The sequence below is a fragment of the Dermacentor andersoni genome, chromosome 1, assembly GCF_023375885.2.
Source record: "Dermacentor andersoni chromosome 1, qqDerAnde1_hic_scaffold, whole genome shotgun sequence".
Classification (NCBI taxonomy): domain Eukaryota; kingdom Metazoa; phylum Arthropoda; class Arachnida; order Ixodida; family Ixodidae; genus Dermacentor; species Dermacentor andersoni.
The window spans coordinates 245976239-245996540 of NC_092814.1; the positions used below are offsets into that span (position 1 = coordinate 245976239).

The window sequence follows — 20302 nt, forward strand, 5'->3', positions numbered from 1 at the left end:
TTTAAAAATGAAGGTGTTTCCTCGCTTACTCATTGTAGTCAAAGTGAAGTGAGGCAAAGTAAAAGCCTGTAGCACCATTTATCTGTTGTGAGCATTTGGCACTGGAACAATGACAAGTTTATGGTGAAGCTGGCAGGGAAGAGTGTTGCCATGTTTGTTGCTATTATTGGCATTTTAACCCCGCACGGTTCTTAAGTTAAGATGGATTTATAGCAAATAAACTGAAATATATGATGTTGTGCACCATTTCTGTGCTAATTTGTGGTATCTTATGGGATGAAACAGCAGGCTATCTTTGTTTTATAATTTGAATGCATTAGAATTCTTAGGGCACTTCACGCACTTTTCGGTGGCCAAGCATCAATGGCGAAAACGATGACGAAAAAGATCCCTTAAGTTTCTCCCATGTTGAGTGGAATAAAGCCTGCGTCACTAGGGTTCCTGAAGGGCAGCAACCCATCTCATTAGCAGGCTGTGCCACAAACGTAATGGTTACGTGCCGCTTTTCAATGAATGCCTTTCACGCCAACGCTTTAGCGAGCTGTGCCATGAATTCACTAGGTATGTGCCACTCTTCGATGAACCTCTCACCAACTTAGGTCGCCGAGTATGTGCCGCTGGGTGTGTGGCAGACGATGGAACAATTCTCAGTGTTCACAGACACCAGCACACCATGCTTCTTGTCTTGAAGGATGCATGAAGCACCGCTAGTTGGTGTAGCTTGTCCAGAAAGGACTGAAAGGGAGGAGCCCAGTTGCCGCATGATGTGTTTCTAGGTGTTTGCATGCACCAGTGTGTCATGTATTTTGGAGCCCGCGCGCAGGCTTCACGGCAGCGGTGCTAGATGTCACCGAGTGTTCTTAGGGAAGCGTGAAAGAGGAGTCTTTCTGCAGTAGATGCCTCATACATAACTCGTATCGACGATGGCAACATGTTGGGTAGCTATATTGATGCAGTCTTAAACACATTACTATTGACATTCATTGTATTACGAGCTTAGAGTCACACTGTGAGCACATTGATGAGTTACTCTGCTCCAATGGGGCAGAATACGGCTGGCACCGCCTTGTTGTGCCTGCAAGCTTTGAAAGTGCCGAAGGGAAATTCTGAGATGAGTGCTGGACTTCATATTTACTTTTATTGACCCTTTAAACTTGGAAGGTTCTATTTGCACCTCCCTGTATGAAGAAGTTGCAGTACTCAATTAATTCTGATGGTCTTGCACTTCAATTTCCCAGTAGAATGCAATTTAGCCTGCCTTAGGGGATTGATTAAAATGTGCAACTTTGTAATTCATAATTCCCAAGTTGAATTTTTCTTTCTCTCTTAATAGCTGAAGGAGATGTGCCGACGTGAGCTACAAAGGGCCGAAACTGAATCTGTGCGCAACACTGCCATCCTGGCCGAGTACAAGCAGGTTAGAGTATTTGTTTTGATACATTGTGCATCCTAGTACCTTGTCAGCTGATGTGCAAAGCATTTTTTCTTAGTAGGGCTGATTGCTAATGGGATATCTAATTAATATTTTTAATTAAGCTTTCTTATTTGGGTAACTTGCATATACAAATACTATAATTTTGACAATTTTAATGACCATCACTCGTAAGTGTGCGTGCAGGTTGCTTTTAAAATAAAGAAGGTTACCAACTGCATGATGAACTATATTTGGAATACTACCTGCTGCAAAGGCTCTAAATATAGAGTGCAAGATAAATTCATAATGCACAGAAAGCCTGGCAGCTAGTCCAGGCGCCCTTGCTCAGGGAATACATTGTTTGCCTCTTGGACCTTTTGCTGATTTTTGTGCATGTTACAATGTTACCGCTAGCTGACACAAAGAACCACTGCAACCAGCTTTTCTATTACTTTGACTTGTCAGGTCCACGTGCTGTTGCACTCTACAACTAATACTTCGTGGCTGTTACACTTACATACATTTTCTTTTTTCTTTTGTTAATGGTCGGCATGTGTGGGTGTGGTCGTTCTAGGCCATGTCATTGTCCCTGCTGTTCCTTACTCTATTTCAGCATGGCCATGAACATGCTGGAGATGTACCATAGCCTATGTGAAGGTGCATCACAGTGTCATTCTTGTAAGGCAGCCTGGAAAAATAGGCTATGGAAGAAGTTTGGTAGTTAAAAACATTTACTATCTTCGAAAGCCTTTGGGAGAATTACGTTAATCATGTATCAATGATCTTTTTATTCTTCATATTTCAAGATGTCTTATTTTGTTCTTCTTACATGTAGTGCCTTGTATACCTTCATTTGTAAAAGTTCCAGCAGGTACAGTCGATCCCAGGTACGTCAAACCTGGACATGTTGAATTTTTGTCTGTATCGAGCAGTCATAACATCCCCTTGGAAATGCCAATCAAAAGTACAGCACTGGGCTACTCATGTATCGAACTCCCACTCACCACCACACTCAGTATACTATCGCACGCTGCACAATGCGTTTCTCTTAACAGGACTTCAATGACTCCTTGCGCCGTCCGCAATAAATGCACTGTTTTGGCAAATGTTGGCAAACAAGACATTGAATCTGAAGGTCAGTACATGCCATAGAGGAAAAATTGAGCAAGGTTCGTATCTCAGTTTTGTTCGCTGCAAATAGGGATGGCTCTTGCAAACTGCGGTCATTCGTTAGTGGCAAGAGCTGATCATACCGCTGCTTCAAGAATACAAAAGGCCTCTCGGTTCGATACATATTCCACAAGAAAGTGTGGATGACACTCAATCTTTTCACTAAGGGGCTCAAGCATGGGATGCTAAACTGGAGATGTCTGCACCGCCGGGCTTGTCCTCTAGACCAGAGGCTTCCATGGACAGCACTTTAGTGTTTCATGAGCAGCAAAAGCGAATCCGACCCCCTCACTTAGAAGGATTTGTGCATTGCAGTTTGGATTTAACAAACCCACCACATGCTACATCTGCACTTTGTGGAAAGACCATCACGGCAATCCATGCTGAGTTAGTTGCATTCGTGCTTGCAGGTTTACAACTTACACGTGAGTGGGAATGGACTCGGTTGTTTATCACATTCAGAGCTACTTTTGAATCTAACAGTGTCTGGCTAGTCAACCGGCTGCCAACGTATAACGATCGGCTGTTTCGGCCTGGCACATTCATGCATAATTTGCAGTACAGGCATGCTGATGGCAGCACCAATGCATATCCGCACACACCACTTTACTTCCATCCATGCTGCATCCATTTCTACCTTATCCTGAATAAAAACACGCAACAAGCACTCCCCTCCCCACGCATGTGACGTGCACCACAATCTCATGGCCAGGTGGCACAAGCTTTTATGGTCAGTGTTGTGATTAGTATGTCAGAAGGCAATTCCATAGCGTGAGTGGCTTGCAACATTCATGTGCGAAAAACAAATAAACTGATGTGCATTTGACACGGCCTTGGAGAAATGAATCAGTAAATTCCTACTTTTAACAATCTTGGGTAACTGTTCGAGGTAAGTGGCATTTTCAGGTAAGCTTTGGACAGGTATATTCTATATTTTGAATTATTGATGTACTATATAATTATTTCATGTGATCCCCTTTGAGTTCAATATGTCCGGTATGGACTGTATGCACAATGTGCAAAATGAGATGTCACAAATGTGTGGTGCTCCTGCTGCAAGTTTTAGTGTTAACTGAAGAGCTGATCACCCAGGATTCATTCCATAATCCACAGTAAAGCTTGTGGGTGTAATTTGCACAGTTTCAACAAACTCTGCTGGCATGAATTTTGTTCAATTCTTTAAATGCCAAAGATGAGCTTTATTTATTTTGAAAATCTTTAGAATATCATGCCTAACATGAGTCCAAATTGTCTGTTGCACTCTGGCGTGCTCTTTAAGTGCTAAATGCAAGCTCCGCTTGTCTGCTGTAATTTAGCATTGCAGTGAGTTTCTTCTATGGTTGCTAGGGATGCCACAGACCAAATGTTGAGATAAATTTATTGAATAATGGGGCAGTTTCAGAATACTTTTAGGCCGATATACAGCCATCTCGCATCCACCATTTGCAACTCATCTTCTCATTGCCATTCATCACCAAGTGTCATGGCACTCTTTAGCCATTTCTGCCCCTTGTGCCAAAAAAAACAATATCCATCAATCAATCAAGCATGCATTTCATCTGATTTAGTCACTAAGCTCTGGGGGCAGTTTGATGCTTGATAATATTGAAAGCAATGGAAGTCATGCGAATTTGACAGACAGTGTAAAGGTCAGTGACGCTGACAACTGTTGCCATTCACTGTGGCAGTGGATCAAGTTGGATGGTCGTTACTGTCGCATTCTTATTTTACCTTTGTGGGGTCACCCTGTGTTGCTGTTGAGCTCATTAGACCTTTGAATGAGAGCTCATGCAGAAATATGAGAGTTTAAGCTGTTCCCTCAAGCGAGGGCAGTCCTTTCCTGGGCCTCACCCATCTGACAGCACACCTTCTTGTGGACTATCCTCCCACTGCATACAAGAAGGTGCACGATCTGTTGTAAAGACTGAAGTAACACTGACACGCTGACACCATTTTCCACAAAGCAATGTGCTTTTGGTGTTGGGAGAACAGAGTGAAACTGCACATCATACCGTGTTTCAGGTGTATCATAAACAAGCAGCGTTCTAATCTTAACTGACCAGCATCCCCAACTTCATCTTGGTATACACCTCACCCACCTTCTCATATTTGAGAAGAAGACTGAGGTCTTTAGTTTGTTGGGATCCTCGGAATCCTTGCCCAGGCAAAGATCGCCGCTGAGGTGACCCAACTTTTTGAAGAGAAATTTTACCTTGCGTTTGGTGCATGATAGCCTAAGTTGCTTATGCGCCATTAAACCCAACACAACACTTAACTGACCAGCATCAAAGAGACACAGGATACCTTACGTACTTTACGTTTACAAGCTCTTTGTAGCAAATGTAACAGAAGGGTCATGGTTAGGATTAAATGAACTGAGTCCTCTATCTTCAAATGGTGCCTCATGAGTATGTTTTAATTCCACCTACAAGTTCTGACCTTAGCACCTACACATCATTTATTTGGAATCTGCAAAAACAATGGCCCATTCGGATCTGGAATTATTATTATTATTATTATTATTATTATTATTATTATTATTATTATTATTATTATTATTATTATTACCTTTTTGGATGTGAGTGCTCAAAAGACTTTTGCTGCTAATGGTTACTCGTGGCGCTGGTAGTGAGTGGAGAAGAAAAGTGCATGCATCTACACTCCTTCCCTGTACCTTCAGTTACACTTTATGCCACATCACTTCCTCTGTTGACAAACATGCAGCCTGTCTGTAGGCTCACTCGGTATATTAGCTGGGAAGAAGGTGACACACAAGATGGTTGTGCAGATCTGTCGGCAGCTGAGCGAGCAGCTGGAGCGAGAGCAGCGGCGAGCCAAGGAGTCGCTGGCAGCGCTGCAGGCCAGTGCATGCCCCAGCTGTGCAGCGCTGCTAGAGCGGGCCATTGGAGAACAGGGCTGGCCGCAGTCGCAGCAGCCATCAGGCGTTGACTGTGGCCGGCCCCAGGAAAGCGCACAGCTACGCCAGCTGGAGCTGGAGCTGGCGCAGACCAAGTTGGCCCTCGTCGAGGCTCAGTGCCACAATCAGGTACACTTGCCTAATATTATGTTGCTGTTTGGCTAGTCCAGTCATTTCAGGTACCCTCTCACTCCCCTATTGCAGTAGTTGATCCTTTGCAGTCTCATGTCAGGAAGTCCCAGCCATACATGCGTGCACTTGTATTTCAATAGCTCTCTTTTGCTTGCAGCTCCATCTCTCAAGAATCCGTTCAACATTCATATGTTAAATTTTTATGTGTCATTGTCGTGGAAGAGCAATACATTTTCAAATGTGACATCTAACATTAGGCACATTAAGTGACCGCGCTCCGAAATCCAAAGCCACGCACTCGAGTGTGCTCCAGCACGACACCTTTGGAGTGTAGCCTAATGATGATTTCAGACGGCTGCAACCGGGAGCGCTAACGCGTCATCTGACGAGTGTTATGTCGCTTCCGCGTCTGCTGTCGCATTTTGTGTGCTTTGTGAACATGGCACCTCGGACAAACTGCTGCAGTTCTTGATTGACAATGACAAGCTCGAGGAACAAGACATGCAGCGATAGAGGCAGCAACAGCAGTTTACATTTGTGATGCAAGTTGTTCGTGTTGCTATCAGGGGTACCACCCCAGACGAATAGCTACTGCGCTGCGGTATGCCAACTGGAATAATTTATTGCCGATTGCAGTGAATTACTACAGTCTGTTTAAGGGGGTACTTTGCTCTTTGGAGTGGGGTGCCCCCTTAACCCTTTCAGGGTCAGTGACGTAAATATACGGTGCCACGAACAACCCCAAAATGGTTGATGCTGTATATTTACGGCGCAGTCTGTATGGTTAAAAAGCGCACCTATTTCCTAACTTTTTTTCTGGCATGTGCTACCACTATGTGGGAATACAGGGAATTTTTTTCTCGCATCTCCCTCTCTCTGTTTTCATTGTATGGTTTGTTTTAGAGTTAGTTTGCTCCTGCGGGTCTGTATACTTACCACTCGCGAGTTGGCGCACACGCAGGCAGGCGGCGGTTTGGGTTTTGTTCCGCAGGTGGTTTCGGCTGCTTGCGCTCACAAAACTGATGGCTATCTCATTACTAATCACTCAAAGGGTGACTGCCTGTTTCTCGCTCGTTTAGTGCTCACAGGGGTGCGCATAGGAAAGATGCCGCCGTACATGCATTTCCTTTTCTTTTCCTTTTTCTTTTTTGGAGACATGCGAAAACTAATTGCCTCTGGTTGGCGATAAGATGAAGATTAGCGTAAGTTTGTCACACGTTTTGCTTTTTTGATGGGTACACAACCACAAAGTTTTCTTGAGTCCCACTCACCTACGCAGTTTGATTACGCTATGGACATAAATATTAGTGTAAGAGCAGGAACAGTTGAGAGTTGCAAAATATTCTCGTATGCGCATTTTCTAAGCCTTAAACTATGTTTATAACAATGCATCAAATTTTTAATTCTTATAAGTTTATTTCCTTTCTTTATTGTTGTTATTCATGAATGAACAGTACGTGTATACCTACGCAAAATATTTTTTTCTCACTTTACGGTCACCCTCGAAACATTACACAAATTTTTTTTTTTTCGAAATAGGTCCCTCAGAAGAATTGGAATCTGCAAAAAAAAAAATCGACCCTGGGCGATCGTATATGGCGAAAAAAATTTACCCTGAAAGGGTTAAGTCTACTCACATTTGTGGAAGGATGACGGTGTGTAACTGGGTCACGTAGCAATGAACAGATGCGGGTGCGGAGCGAGCCATGCACTTAGCGGTGCCTAAGTGCATGGTAGGAGGAGATTTGCACTTATCTGCGTGCACAAAATATACAGATATTGCTGTTGTTGCCTCCTAATAAGTGCAAAACCTTGATTATTATTACTTTGGTAACTCAATAAGGACTGAAAAGAGAGTGTTGCATCGTGTTTTATTTTCAACAAGAGCTTGCATGGCGGTGTCCAGTTGCTCAACTCTATCTCTTTAAACGATTAGGAATGGGTCCCGATCGATCATCTATAGACTAACTATGTTCCTTCTTTCTCTATTACACATGCTATGTTTTTACTCTTAGTTAAAATGCATGATTACAAAGAAAGTATATATTTAATACACATTTGTGTATTGTGACATGCTTAATAACGGACCTCTAAAGCTGTATCATTAAGATTTACGCCTTTTTAGTAGCTATACCATATTTACTCGCATAATGATCGCACTTTCCTGTAAAAAAAATTGATGCAAATTCAGGGGTGCAATCATTATGCTGGTTAAATTTCCCGCGGAAATGACAGACAGACAGACAGACAGACAACGAACTTTATTTAATCCTGAGGAGCTACTTTCAGGACCTCCTAACGGGAGGCCATTGTAGCCACTGGCCGCGCCCACGTAAAGGACAGAACGCCGTGACGCTCCGCTCTTTCCTGGGCCCTCTGGGTAGCCTGGGCTTGCTTTCGGAGTACCGTGCTTCTGATGGCCTCCTCCCATTCAGCTTCGCTGGAGAGGAAGTCGTTAGGCCACGCGGGACATCGCCAGAGCATGTGAGCCATTGAGCAAAAGGTTTCAGTGCAGTAGGGACAACTAGGGTCCACATCCGAGTACATCCTACTGAGGAATCCCCGCGACGGGAAAGATCCCGTCTGCAGCATTCTAAGTGTAGCTGACTGACCTCTACTGAGCTTCGGGTGAGGCAGAGGATAAATTCTCCGACCAAGTTGGTAATGTTTGGTAATTTCATTAAATGTGAGGAGTGGATCGTTCTGCTGAGTCCCTTCCTTCCCCTCCGGAGCCTCCAGACCGTCGCGGCGCGTGAGTTCTCGCGCACGGTCGTGGGCAAGCTCGTTGAGGTTTGGGAAGCCCTCGAGAACGTTCGTCCCCATGTGTGCGGGGAACCACGTGATATAATGAAAACCGGGGCAAGTCCTTTTCTCTAAAATAGAGGCCGCTTCTCGTGTGAGGTTACCCAACTCAAAAGTTCTGATTGCGTCTCTCGAGTCAGTGTAAATGTAGGAACGCTTTGCGTCACACAAGGCCAGCGCAACCGCAATTTGCTCTGCTATACTCGCGGTGGCCGCTCTGACCGAGGCCGAGGAGCGAAGCCCCCCCCCCCCCCCCGCCCGTCTATAACCGACAGCGCGAACACTCTCCTGTTCCCGTACTGCGCCGCATCGACAAAGACCGCGGAGTCTCTGTCATCTCTAACTTTCTTCAATATGGCTCGAGCACGGGCTTTACGTCTACCCTCGTTATGCTGCGGATGTACGTTCCGCGGGAAGGGCCTCACTAGGTAGGTCGCCCTCGTTTCTCATGTCAATGTTATACGCTGGTCCTCCATTATCCTAGGAGCCATGCCAACCTCGTCGAGAATTCGCCTGCAGCTTGGGTCGATGATAGCCTAACCACCTGGGCAGTGACTTGTGCCTCTATAATCTCGTCTATGCTATTGTGCATACCGAGTTGATCTAGCCTGTCGGAGCTCGTGGCAATAGGCAAGCCTAGCACTTTCTTGATGCTCTTGCGCATGAGTGTATTTAATTTGGTCTTTTCCGTTTTTGTCCACACTAGAGCTGACGCCACATAGTTAATATGGCTCATGAGGAACGCATTGTACATCCGAAGGAGGTTGTCTTCACCTAACCCCTTCTTTTGGTTGGACACCCTAGCAATTAGCCGCAACATATTCTCCGTTTTGGCTGTAACGTGGGTAATTGTTCTGGCATTACAGCCCCTCGCGTCTATGAGCAGGCCTAGTATCTTAACTGAGTCGACTCTAGGAATTTTCTGCCCATTATTCGCGTATAATGCCACGGGTAGCCGGTTGAGGGGTGTCACACCCTGAACCCCTTGCCTTGCGGGTCTGTAAAGCAACAGCACCGATTTACTCGTAGACAGCTTGAGACCCGTGTCCGCGAGGTAAGCTTCCGTCTCGTCCAAGGCCGCTTGTAGAGCTTGCTCCATTTCATCTAGGGAGCCCCCTGGGCACCAGATCGTGATGTCATCTGCGTAAAGTGCGTGACCTATGCCCTGGAGGCCGCCCAGCCTATCTGATAGACCCTTCATGACTATATTGAAGAGCAGTGGCGAGATGACTGATCCCTGAGGCGTACCCCGAGCTCCCAATCCGTATACGCTCGACCGAATTGGCCCCACCTGAATAGTAGCAGTTCTATTCATGAGAAAGGACCTTACAAAGGCCTGGAATTTGACTCCTAGGCCTATCCCGGCCGTGGCTTGCAGAATGTATCTATGAAACATTGTGTCGAACGCCTTAGTGAGATCCAGGGCGAGAATCCCTCTCACGTCCCGGGTGCCGCTATCAAAGATTTGCTTCCTTAGCTTTAGCATAACCTCCTGCGTCGAGAGGCCGGGCCGGAAACCAACCATATTATGTGGGAAGAGGTTTCTGCGCTCTATGTACCCGGAAACCCTGTTCAAGATTGCGTGCTCCGCTACCTTGCCTATGCACGAGGTTAGTGATATTGGCCTCATGTTGTCCAAATGAAGGGGTTTTCCTGGTTTAGGGATGAGTGTCACTATAGCCGACCGCCATCCGTCAGGCACCTGTCCTGTCTCCCATACCCTGTTTACCTCCTTAGTTAGTAGTTCCACTGCTTTATCGTCCAGGTTTCGTAATAGCCTGTTAGAAATTTTATCCGGACCCGAAGCCGATCTGCTGTTTCAATTGTAGATCACCGCCCTGATCTCTGATTCTGTGAAAGGCGCGTCCAGTTCCTCTACCGTCGCGCACTCGATCTGCGGATAATCCTCTTCCTGCGTCCGCCCTATAGGAAGGTATCTATCCGCGATCGCATTCAAAAGTGACTCTTCAGTACCTCCCTCCTGTTTGTGCCGGTGTGTGACTTTACTAAGTGTTTGCCTTTGATTATGCTTTGTCTGTGCGTCGCCCAGGAGGTGCTTGAGGAGGTTCCACTTCCCTCCTGAGCGCATGGACCCGTCTACTGCCGCACAGACCTCGTCCCATTGTAGCCTATTGAGCTCCGCGCAATATCTCTCGATCTCTCTATTAAGCTCCGCAACCTTTTTCCTCAGCCTACGATTTAACCTTTGTGTTTTCCACCTCATCAGAATTGACGATTTCGTCTCCAACAGATGCGCTAGGTGCGGATCCATTCTTAGGACCTCCGCTTCTGTTTCTACTACCTTAGTAGCCCTCTCGACGTCCTCCGTTAGCGATTCGATAGCCTCGTCAAACGAGGAAAATGTGCTTGCTCGCTCCTTCCTAAGTTTCCTGAACTCCTCCCAGTCCGTGACTCGAAATACTCTCGCCGGTCGGGCGACCACCGTTAATGTTACCGCTACTATGAAGTGGTCACTGCCCAGGTTCTCCTGCTTATTGGCCCACGTTACGTTACCTACGTTCCTTACACAGGCCAAATCAGGCGTTGTGTCTCGCGCAACTGACATGCCCAGCCTAGTGGGGAACCTTGGGTCCGTGATTACTGAAAACGCAAGATCATCCAGGATCCTCGCCAGGTTCTCTCCTTTTACAGTCCGTCTGACGTAGCCCCATGCATTATGAGGGGCGTTAAAGTCCCCAGCAACTATCAGAGGAGAGTGTTTGGCTATCGACGTCGCCTTCCTAAGCAGGGAGTTAAACGTCTATCTCTGGTCTGACGGCGGGCTATAGACATTAAGCACAAAGACGCTCTGCTTGAGACGCCCGTGCGGTATAACCTCCACGAAAAGGGCCTCCGTCTTACCCCGTCCAGATTGGATTGGATGTTCAATAAAGGCTAGATTTTTTTTGATCATCGTAGCTAGTCCTCTGCCTGCCTCGTTCCTGACCGACACAGTGTTGAAGCCAGAGAGGGTAGGGTCGTCACATAGTGTCTCCTGTAATAACAAAATCTGCGGTTTTTCCACCTCATTCGCCAAAAGTTGCCGTAACGGAGCCTTGCGCCTTTGAAAACTAGCGCAGTTCCACTGCCATATTACCAGCTCTTTATGATCGCCCGCCATGATGCTACAACAACATACCTTGCTCCACCGCCGGAGCAACCTCGGAGTGATTCACTGCCCTGCTTTGCGCTCGGACCTTGGATTTGGCCTTAATCGCCACCTTTTTTTTTAGTACAGTCACTCTTTGGATCAAAAGCTTTACGCTTTCCTGATTTTCTCTACTTATCCTAAGTAGTTCTTCCAACATCTTTCTTTGCTGGACCTCTCCCTCAGACGTTTCCGAGTCGCTCTCGTCGTTAGGAAGGGGGGCCTTACGCTTTGCTTTAGTGAGTCCTACGCGGGGTATATGTTCGACTACCTGCGGCGTCTGGTCGCTCACCTCGATTTCAATGGACTTTGGGTTTGCCTTGGCGGCTTTGAGTCGGCGTACCTCCTCTCTAAGCTCCTTAACTTCCTTAAGTAATGCGTCAACGTGCGACCTACTACCATGCTCTGGCGAAGCCAACCGCGTTACCTCCGTGGGTCTCTGTGGCTCCTTCTTCTTCCCTTTGACACGGTCCGCCCAGGTAGGCTCCTCCTGGATCCGCACGCTGGACACCGAGCGTCCTCTTGATCTGGAGCGCTGCCTGATTGCACCGCGCTTCTGCGCAGCTGGCGTGCGAGAGCGACTTCTTTCGGTGCTGCGCTCCTGCACAGCTGGCGTACGCGAGCGGCTCCTGCCGCCAGCCGTGATGACGTTGGTTCCCAGCTTCAGCTGCTCGGCGCGTCGACGCCGCTGCCGCCGTCTTTTTCTGACGATATATGGAACTTGAAATTTGTCCCTACACTCTTTGGCCGCTGTGGGGTGCGGGCCACCGCACAACATGCATTGCGGATCGCACTGGTGATCTTCCGCCGGCGATCGTTTGCCGCAGGTGCGACACCACTTGATTCCCGGGTTGGGACACACGTCAACCCGGTGTCCCAGTCCTCCGCAACCGTAGCAGACTTCCGTGTGGCGTCGGTAGAGCGTGCAGCGAAACATGCTCGCGCCGCATGCCACGTAGTTGGGCACCCTCATTCCCTCGAAAAGTACCACCACCGCTGTAGTGTTCTTGATCCGCCTGGCCTCCAAAGCGCCCGGATTCCAATTATTTACAATTCTCGCTCTGAGTTGAGCCTCACTGACTTCCACGTCGACTCCTCTTATGACTCCTCTACACGTATTCTCGGGTGGGGCCAGGTACGCCACCACCCCAAACGTGCCTTCACCGAGCCTGATTTGCTGCACTCGGGCGTACGCGTCCGCGTTTTTCTCGTGAGGAGTACACACGACAAAAATGTTCTGAACTCCGTTGGGACACATCGTGTCCTCTTCGATTGCGGCTGGAGCCAAGGATGCCGCCATGGCAAAGGCTTGCTCAAAGCGTATTTTACTGACCTTGTTAACATTCAGGCCGTCGCGTGGTCTGACAATGATGCGAAAAGTGTCCCTCGGCAGTCGAGGCGGCCTCGAAGCAGCGTTGACGCGTCGTATCGCGTCGCGTGGCGCGGCGGTGCGGCCGCCGTCCCTCCGTCTGCCACTTGTAATTCCACCGTCTTGACCCGAAGAATATTGTTCCCTGCGCCTGCCGGGCCGGCGGCCGTACGCCACCTTCCATCCCGCGTCGCATGCCTCTTCCTGAGTAATCTCTTCTCCTTCCACAACGTCCGTCCTGGATTCAAAGTCCCACATGCGCGGGAGTAGGCCTAAGCCTACCCTCGCCGTGTTCCAAACACTCGCAGAACGACAAAATGTCCTCCCACCGACGAAAATCCAGTATCGGCAGGGTCCTCCTGACGTGCCACGTCGATTAAGGCATAACTCGCCCGGTTTCGCAGGGAGACCCACTCGAGAACATTGATGAAAGCTGGAGCCGATGTCAAAGCGTCCGCACTAGCCGACTTCTTCTTCTTTCCCCCCCGCGAAAATACTTTTTTTTTTTTTTCATCCCACGTTTGCGGCGGGATGACAACAGGTGAACAAATAGGCGGCTGCCGCTGTATGTAGTGCGGGACACCAAAACAAAAATGGTGGCCGGCGGAGCAAGCCGAACGTGCTGAACGCGATTTTTTTTTTCTTCTCATGAGTACGTTACGTGCATTGAAACAGTTTCTTCTGTATCAGTAATGAATAATATCGTTAATATCGGCAAGTTTGCGGTAATAACATAGCCATGTCCACTTTCAGGGGGCAGAAACAGATGGGCGTGCTTAGCTGCCAGTGACATAGAAACACATGGCCAACATGCTGCGGAAACTGCGGCATCTTTCATCACTACTATCTTAATACGGCACGTTTCCGCTAAGGGTGGGCGAATATCTTAGCTGTGTTACAAGCGTCGGCGTATGAATAGGATACACTTCTAATGGATCAGTATAAACGTGGCTACTATCGTTGCCGCTCGCGATTTGTTGCTTGCCCACGAGTGCAGATGAGAATACTCGAAAGGCGCCTTTTTGTTGTTGTTGACCACAACCATTATAAAGCCTACCCATAATAAAGGCAAGTTTGGTTGTACCTCTTTTTGTCATGGAAGTGCAGAAAGTGATGAAAGTAATGAAATGGGGCATCTACTTAAGAATGTTTGGTGCATGCAGACCGCTTGGTTTGTCTTGAAGAGTCGTTCGCGTAGCATTCGACAGATGGTAAGCGCGATCATTATTAGCTAGACTTGGCACACAACATATCGTTGTGGCAAGTTCAGGGTGCAATCATTACACGGGAAATGAAAAAAATCTAATTTTGACGACAAAATTCAGGGGTGCGATCATTACGCGAGTGCGATCATTATGCGAGTAAATACGGTACCTTTGGGGCATCTGTGCTGTCAACAGTGCTTCCCAGAAGCGTTCCGATGCACTCTTGCTGTGCTAAAGGGAGGAAGGGGAGGGGAGGGGTGTGCACTCACTACGTAATTTGATGTAAAATTAGCTCCACACATTGTAGCTTTAGTATACTTTGTGGAGTGATAGATTTCCATGACCACACTACTACTTGCATAGATTTGGCGGTATTAGATCAAACTGAAAGGAATTACATTTTGCAGTTAGTATGGCGGCTTTCAACTCTAAAGACACGAGCTCGAATCCCTTATGTCCACAATTATAAAAGTTTTCCCCTGTCTTATCTACATTTGTCAAAATTCCAACCTTTCTGTCCCTCAATGACACAAATCTTCAAAAAACGTTTTTATCTATTGTATACTTTCGAAACAGAACAGGACAAGGTCGAATGCTTGCCGGTGTGCATGGGTAGGCATAATATGCACACTAAAGAAACAACTTGCATCCTTATGGGCATGTGGAAGACAAATGGTTTTTCATTTGAATGTGCATAAAGACATAGAGCCTCAGGGGTTGCACTTGGCCATTTGCCGTCAAATGTCTCTCCTATGCCTGTTTCACAAGTACGTCTACAGCAATAAAATAGCCTCGTTACACCTTGAACGTCCCCTTTTCACATCACGCAAACTACATAATCACCTCAGCTTCACGTGAATCTTTGGTAACATAAATGCTTTTAACACATCCGCACTTCCACAAGCCATGCAGAAGATCATGTGAAATGATCATCCCAGTAATATCGCCTCTCATAATAACTTGAATGTATTTCATCACAAGCTTGAGGTACACTTTCTGCAATAGCGCTATAACATGGATTCATCATTTAAGTTCTTAATTTGTTTATTCTGTGATGTGTTGCATTTTCTTCTTCACTTGCACTCAAATGCTCTTTTAATGTTTATTTTGCAAATGTATTCTGTTGTGTTGCGGTTGTTTTTGTTTTTTTCCCACTTGCATTGGAACCTCGTTTTGTATTTTGCAGTTTGCTTTGTTGCATTGTGTTCTGATGTTCACTTGCTTCGTAACCCTTTTCCTTACTAGTTTGCTTGTGCTTTCATTGTAATAACTAGACCCCCCTTACTCGATGACTGTTAGGCCTGTGAGGTATTTTTAAATAAATAAGTACAAAGTGTCTAGACATCCTAGTGTGAGCAAAGCACATCCCACCTTTATAGGCGTAGTCCCATTGCACAAGTGGTGGTATTTTGTCGTGCTCTTTTCCCTTGGCTGATGCCAAGCTGCAGTGCTCTCCATACCTAGGCAGTGATGCCAAATGCTGTGAAGGAACTGTTGTCTTGCTAAATGACCAGTGGCAGGTGCACACACAAGTTCACATGCTGTGGTTGTACGTACATACAAAAAAAAAGCACTGTTGTCAGCCTGTCCACAACTGCAGAATGGGTAATTACCAGCTGCAGCAACTCATGGAATCAATGTAAAAGCAAAGCGGAAACATGGTACTCTTGCACTGAATTGCAGATGTTGTCTGTGCTCTCAGAAGTGCTTGGAAATACAGCTCTCAAAATTTTCACTGAAACAAACACTTGATTGACTCTTTCAAACTCCAAATCTCCATTGGCAGCACTCTCTACAAGCAGAAAATGAGACTGCACCAAAGCCAAACCAGGAAGTGGAATTTACACCACATAATGTCTGTATCCTGATGTCCATTCTTTCAACTTGCCAACAACAGTTTCAATAGACTTCCAGAATCATGAATTGCAACCAGTGGGAATTGGTTGCAATTTGTGGTTCAGGAAATGTGCTCACTTTACATATGGGTAAAAATCACCACTCTCTGGGAATTAATTAAGCCGTCGTTGGCATTTGGGAAAATGCTGGTGCTTGAGTATGGTACTTGGCACCTAAATAAGGCCATTCTCGCTCCTAACAGCTTTATCTTATTCAATCTCTTCTGGGCATAATTGATGTGCTTTATTGCAGGACTTGACTCATCAGCTGAGCTGTGCTTCAGCCGAGCTACAGGCATCTAAGAGCACCTGGCTGCACAAAACCCTCTCTTCTATTCGTGAGGTGGCCCGCAAGGAGTCTTCTGCTTCTGGGCTCACAAAAGAGCCCACGGTTCCCTGATGGAGCGAGTCTCTTGTGGGCTCTTGACCCACGTCAGCAGAGGCTGTATCTACATCAACCATAAGGACAGCCACTTGATAAGACTGTATCTGGGACATTGGCCAGTGCACCAGTCTGCCCATACCTGAAGAGCCCAAGGCCAGGCAGTGAAATCTGACAGTGCCACAACAAACCGATAGTTTTGCTTTTGGAAAGGCTCACTGCTGCCCCAGTCAACAACTCACGAAGGCTTTTGCTGATGTTACCTCAAGCTGCTACTGCCAAAGGGTGTAGTTAATAACTGTGGCAGCAACTTGGAAACTGACCACTGTAATGGGAACAGATGACATTTTAATTATTGAATTTGTCAATTTTGAGGACTGCTATAGTTGTGACAGCTTTCTTCAGTGACATTTGGAGGCAGTGAGCACTGCATCACTAGTCTTTTGATCTTGGTCCAAAGCACTAGAGAATGCGAATGTAGTGCATGTGATATGGGCATCCTGAAGGTGTTTGTCCTTTCATGGTTACCTCCTGCTGTGGGTGGTCTTAGAGACATAAAGCACTGTGGAATAATTACTCATCCTCCACTAAGGGCTGGCCAGTACAGCAGCTCTGGCGATCTGACTCTCTGTATGCACAGAAATTCGACAACTTGCCTTCAACAACGTGCAGCTGCAGATCTGAAGCAGTAGTCTGCTTGCTTTTGGCAGTATGAACGTTCCCTCAACTCAAATGATGCCTACTAAACAAGGCTAATCTGTGCTTTGTCCCTGTGACTTGCTAGTCTCACTGATGTGACATTCCATTAGCTTGTTAGCTGTGACAGTCAGTCTTGCTAAACCTCCAGCACAACAATGGCCCAAGTTATGCACCATTTCAACAATGCAACATTCCTGTGTCACATGATGCTTGATGTGCAGTGGTTCTGTGACTGGAAGGCTTTAGGCTACCTGGACAATGCCCGGTGTTTGGTATGTTATGTAATGACAAATGAAACTGTAAAATTAAAAAGGCCTTTGGATGTGACGGTCACAAAAGGTGTGAAAAGCTTCAAGCTAGTACCATCTTTAATGTAACTGCGCTCTACCTGAAAGCCTGTACTTTTTATGAGTGAATACCACATGTAATGGTTCCTGTCTTAACTAACAAACCAGTACCAAAAGTTGGCAGAGTTTCAACTCTGATACTTTGCATGAACATTTTTATGTACTGCCTTTTGTTTCTCTCCTAATAGAAAGCTGTCTATGGTCTTCGCAAAATATGCATCAACCTTTTCCGTCAAGACAATACTGATGCAAGCTGCATTGCTCAGTCTGTCATATGCCATTGAATGGTATTGTACAGTATTAAAGAGCTTTTTTTTTATGTCATCAATGGCACACCAGGCAATAAAAGCCCCATACTTCAAGCAATTCCTTTCATGGGCACTGAAACTTGTGCACTGAGATGCAAGGACTTCACTGTGAATAGCACTCAGTGCCTCTTGTTGCCTTGTAACCTGTGCTTCTGGGAGTTGCATATCTAAACATGTTATCAAAAAATTCTGGTGGGGAAACTCCTTTGCTATTTGGGTTTTGACGTTTCAAATGATCTGTAGTGCATTATTGTACTTGATTTCCATAAGATGCTATGTTGTACAGATCAACATGAGGCACAATAATACTTGCTCCAGATGTTCAAGAAAGCTAGAGGGCTTGTTTTCCCCATCTGTTTGATCATGCAGTGCCCTTTAGGTGCATCCAAGGTATATTCACATTCAAGGTTGCAGTTTGTAATTTCATTTCCTAAAGCACTCACTTGTATTATCTGTTCACCCTTTATTTACATATTTCAAATATGTATTGGTATTCATAGCCAATGATTTGCAATGCTTTTCTTTTGTGTGTCCTGTAAGCATGAAATCAGTTCATGGGTCAGTGCCAGCCACCAGTTACTACTTATCGGTGCAATCTTGCCTGGTAGATTGTTCTAGGCAGTGGTGGAAACACTGGATGTTACTGTCATTGATTGCCTCTGTCTTTATTAAGTTTTGGTACTTATGTTAATAGGTTATGCACAGCAAAAGTTTTGTGCCGTCTCTCATTTAATGTCACCTCTATCTGTGCTGCCTCAGAGGTGTTAAGCATAGCTGCATGAACTAACAGTCAGCTACAGAGCAGTGCTTTACATTCACTGCTAATGTTTATATAGGTTTGCCAGTTGTCTTCAGTGTGCACATGGCAGTGTAAATATTTATTATTTATTGTGCTTATATAGCTCATCGTTTCTCATGATGGGGAAAGCAGAAAAATGCAGAGAGCTGCCAAGGATGACACAACAAAAAGACGGCAAGTGAGCATTGCAAGGTGCAAGTGCTCATTTAGAGCAAGACTCCCATGCATTCATGGTAAAATATGTTTTGTAGCAGCAGGCGATTTCCTGTGGAATCAACAAGCAGTGTGATCTGGTTAGTGACCGACTTCTGCTCTTATCTACCCTGTGTTTGATGCACCTGCAACTGCACAATGTTTTTATATAATTTTTGACGCAGAATATGTTCTACATCTAATTCAGAAAAAGAAGTTCACTTGCATGGTGTATGCAAGCTACCTTAATTGTGATGGCAAAATGAAGGAAATAATTACCTCCATTTTGTCAGGCAAATGCAAGGTGTCAAAACAGCTTGATGATGGGAAGTTTCTGGCACACTTGCGTACCTAGGCTTAGGTATTCACACTTCCTTATTGAAGCTAGCACTTGTATTAAAGGCTGCAGGCTATAAGCTGCAACTTCAAGTCTACCACTGATGCAAGTATGTGAACAACAAACCTTTTCAGGGAGCCCAAGTGTCATTAAAGTTGCATTAATTATACGTGGAAATGGTGCACTCTGCATTGAAAAATTTCAATTGCTTAGACATAAAAATGCTGCTTCCTCCCACTCCAAGAACAAAATCTCAAAGGTCCATGTTTTCCAAGGGACTGTATTGCACAGTATGTCTGGTGGTTAAATCCGATGCTCTGCTACAGGTTTTACTGGAGATACCCGAGAGTTGAATGTTCTTGCTGTTCTATTCCACAGTTAACATTGGTTTGTCAGCCCATGTCTTCATAACTAGTTTGGCCCTTGTTACCTAACGTGTTTAGCTCTGACCAATTTTTACAACAGGTGTGAGAAGAAAGAGTAGGCAGGACATGTCCTGCATTCAGTGCTACAGTCCCACTGTCCCAGCAGCTGTGTGTTTTGTCCCATTTTTGTGTCCCAGGCAACACCAATGTTTCATTAGCAATGTTGTCCTGTGGCCGCAGTTCTCCTTGACATAAGCAATGACACTGCAACACTGACACAACAAAAGATTGTTCCGCTGCATCACGAATAGCACTCCTTGAATGGATTTGATGGTTTGGTTTCAGGAGTCTAGAGACCATATACATCTGCCTGTCTACGACCCAAAAAATTAGATGAAGCCTGTGCTTTGCCAGATAGACCTGTGATCAGTGTCAAAAAGCAGAGAGCAACACAGTATGCTCGCCGTACATCGGAAATAAATCCAGCACTTTTTACACAAGCCTGCAAGCACCTCTCTTCAATATGTTCTTCAAGCCACACACTTGACTCGATATATTCCTCAACCAATATGAACGAAAAACTCAACTAAGCAGCGTACCTGACCACAAGTATGGTGCATTGTATGTAGTATGTCTTTAAACACTAGTTAACTCTCTCTCCTCCTCCTGCATCCATGCAGCAACCCTGCCCACCTCGCTTTGTGGTCCAAGAAATCTGGTCAGTTTAAGCATTAGGCAAAGAGCTTTCTCCTTGCTGCTTTCCAAAAGTATTTCAAATGCATAAATTTAATGGTGCTTACGAGCGGGCAATTAAGAATTCT

At 45.8% G+C, this 20302-nt stretch overlaps 1 protein-coding gene across 9 annotated transcripts in view; it reads left to right on the forward strand.

Moving 5' to 3' along the window:
- GAPcenA (GTPase activating protein and centrosome-associated) overlaps positions 1-19981 on the forward strand; it is a 148026-nt gene extending 128045 nt beyond the window's left edge. For all 9 annotated transcript variants that reach the window (XM_055063597.2, XM_072284054.1, XM_055063599.2 and 6 more), the window contains 3 exons: positions 1334-1417; positions 5373-5630; positions 16306-19981. In XM_055063597.2, coding sequence (XP_054919572.1) covers positions 1334-1417; positions 5373-5630; positions 16306-16452 — 489 coding nt within the window. In that variant the 3' untranslated portion in view covers positions 16453-19981. The remainder of the gene's footprint in view (positions 1-1333; positions 1418-5372; positions 5631-16305) is intronic.
- The last annotated feature ends 321 nt before the right edge of the window (positions 19982-20302 follow it).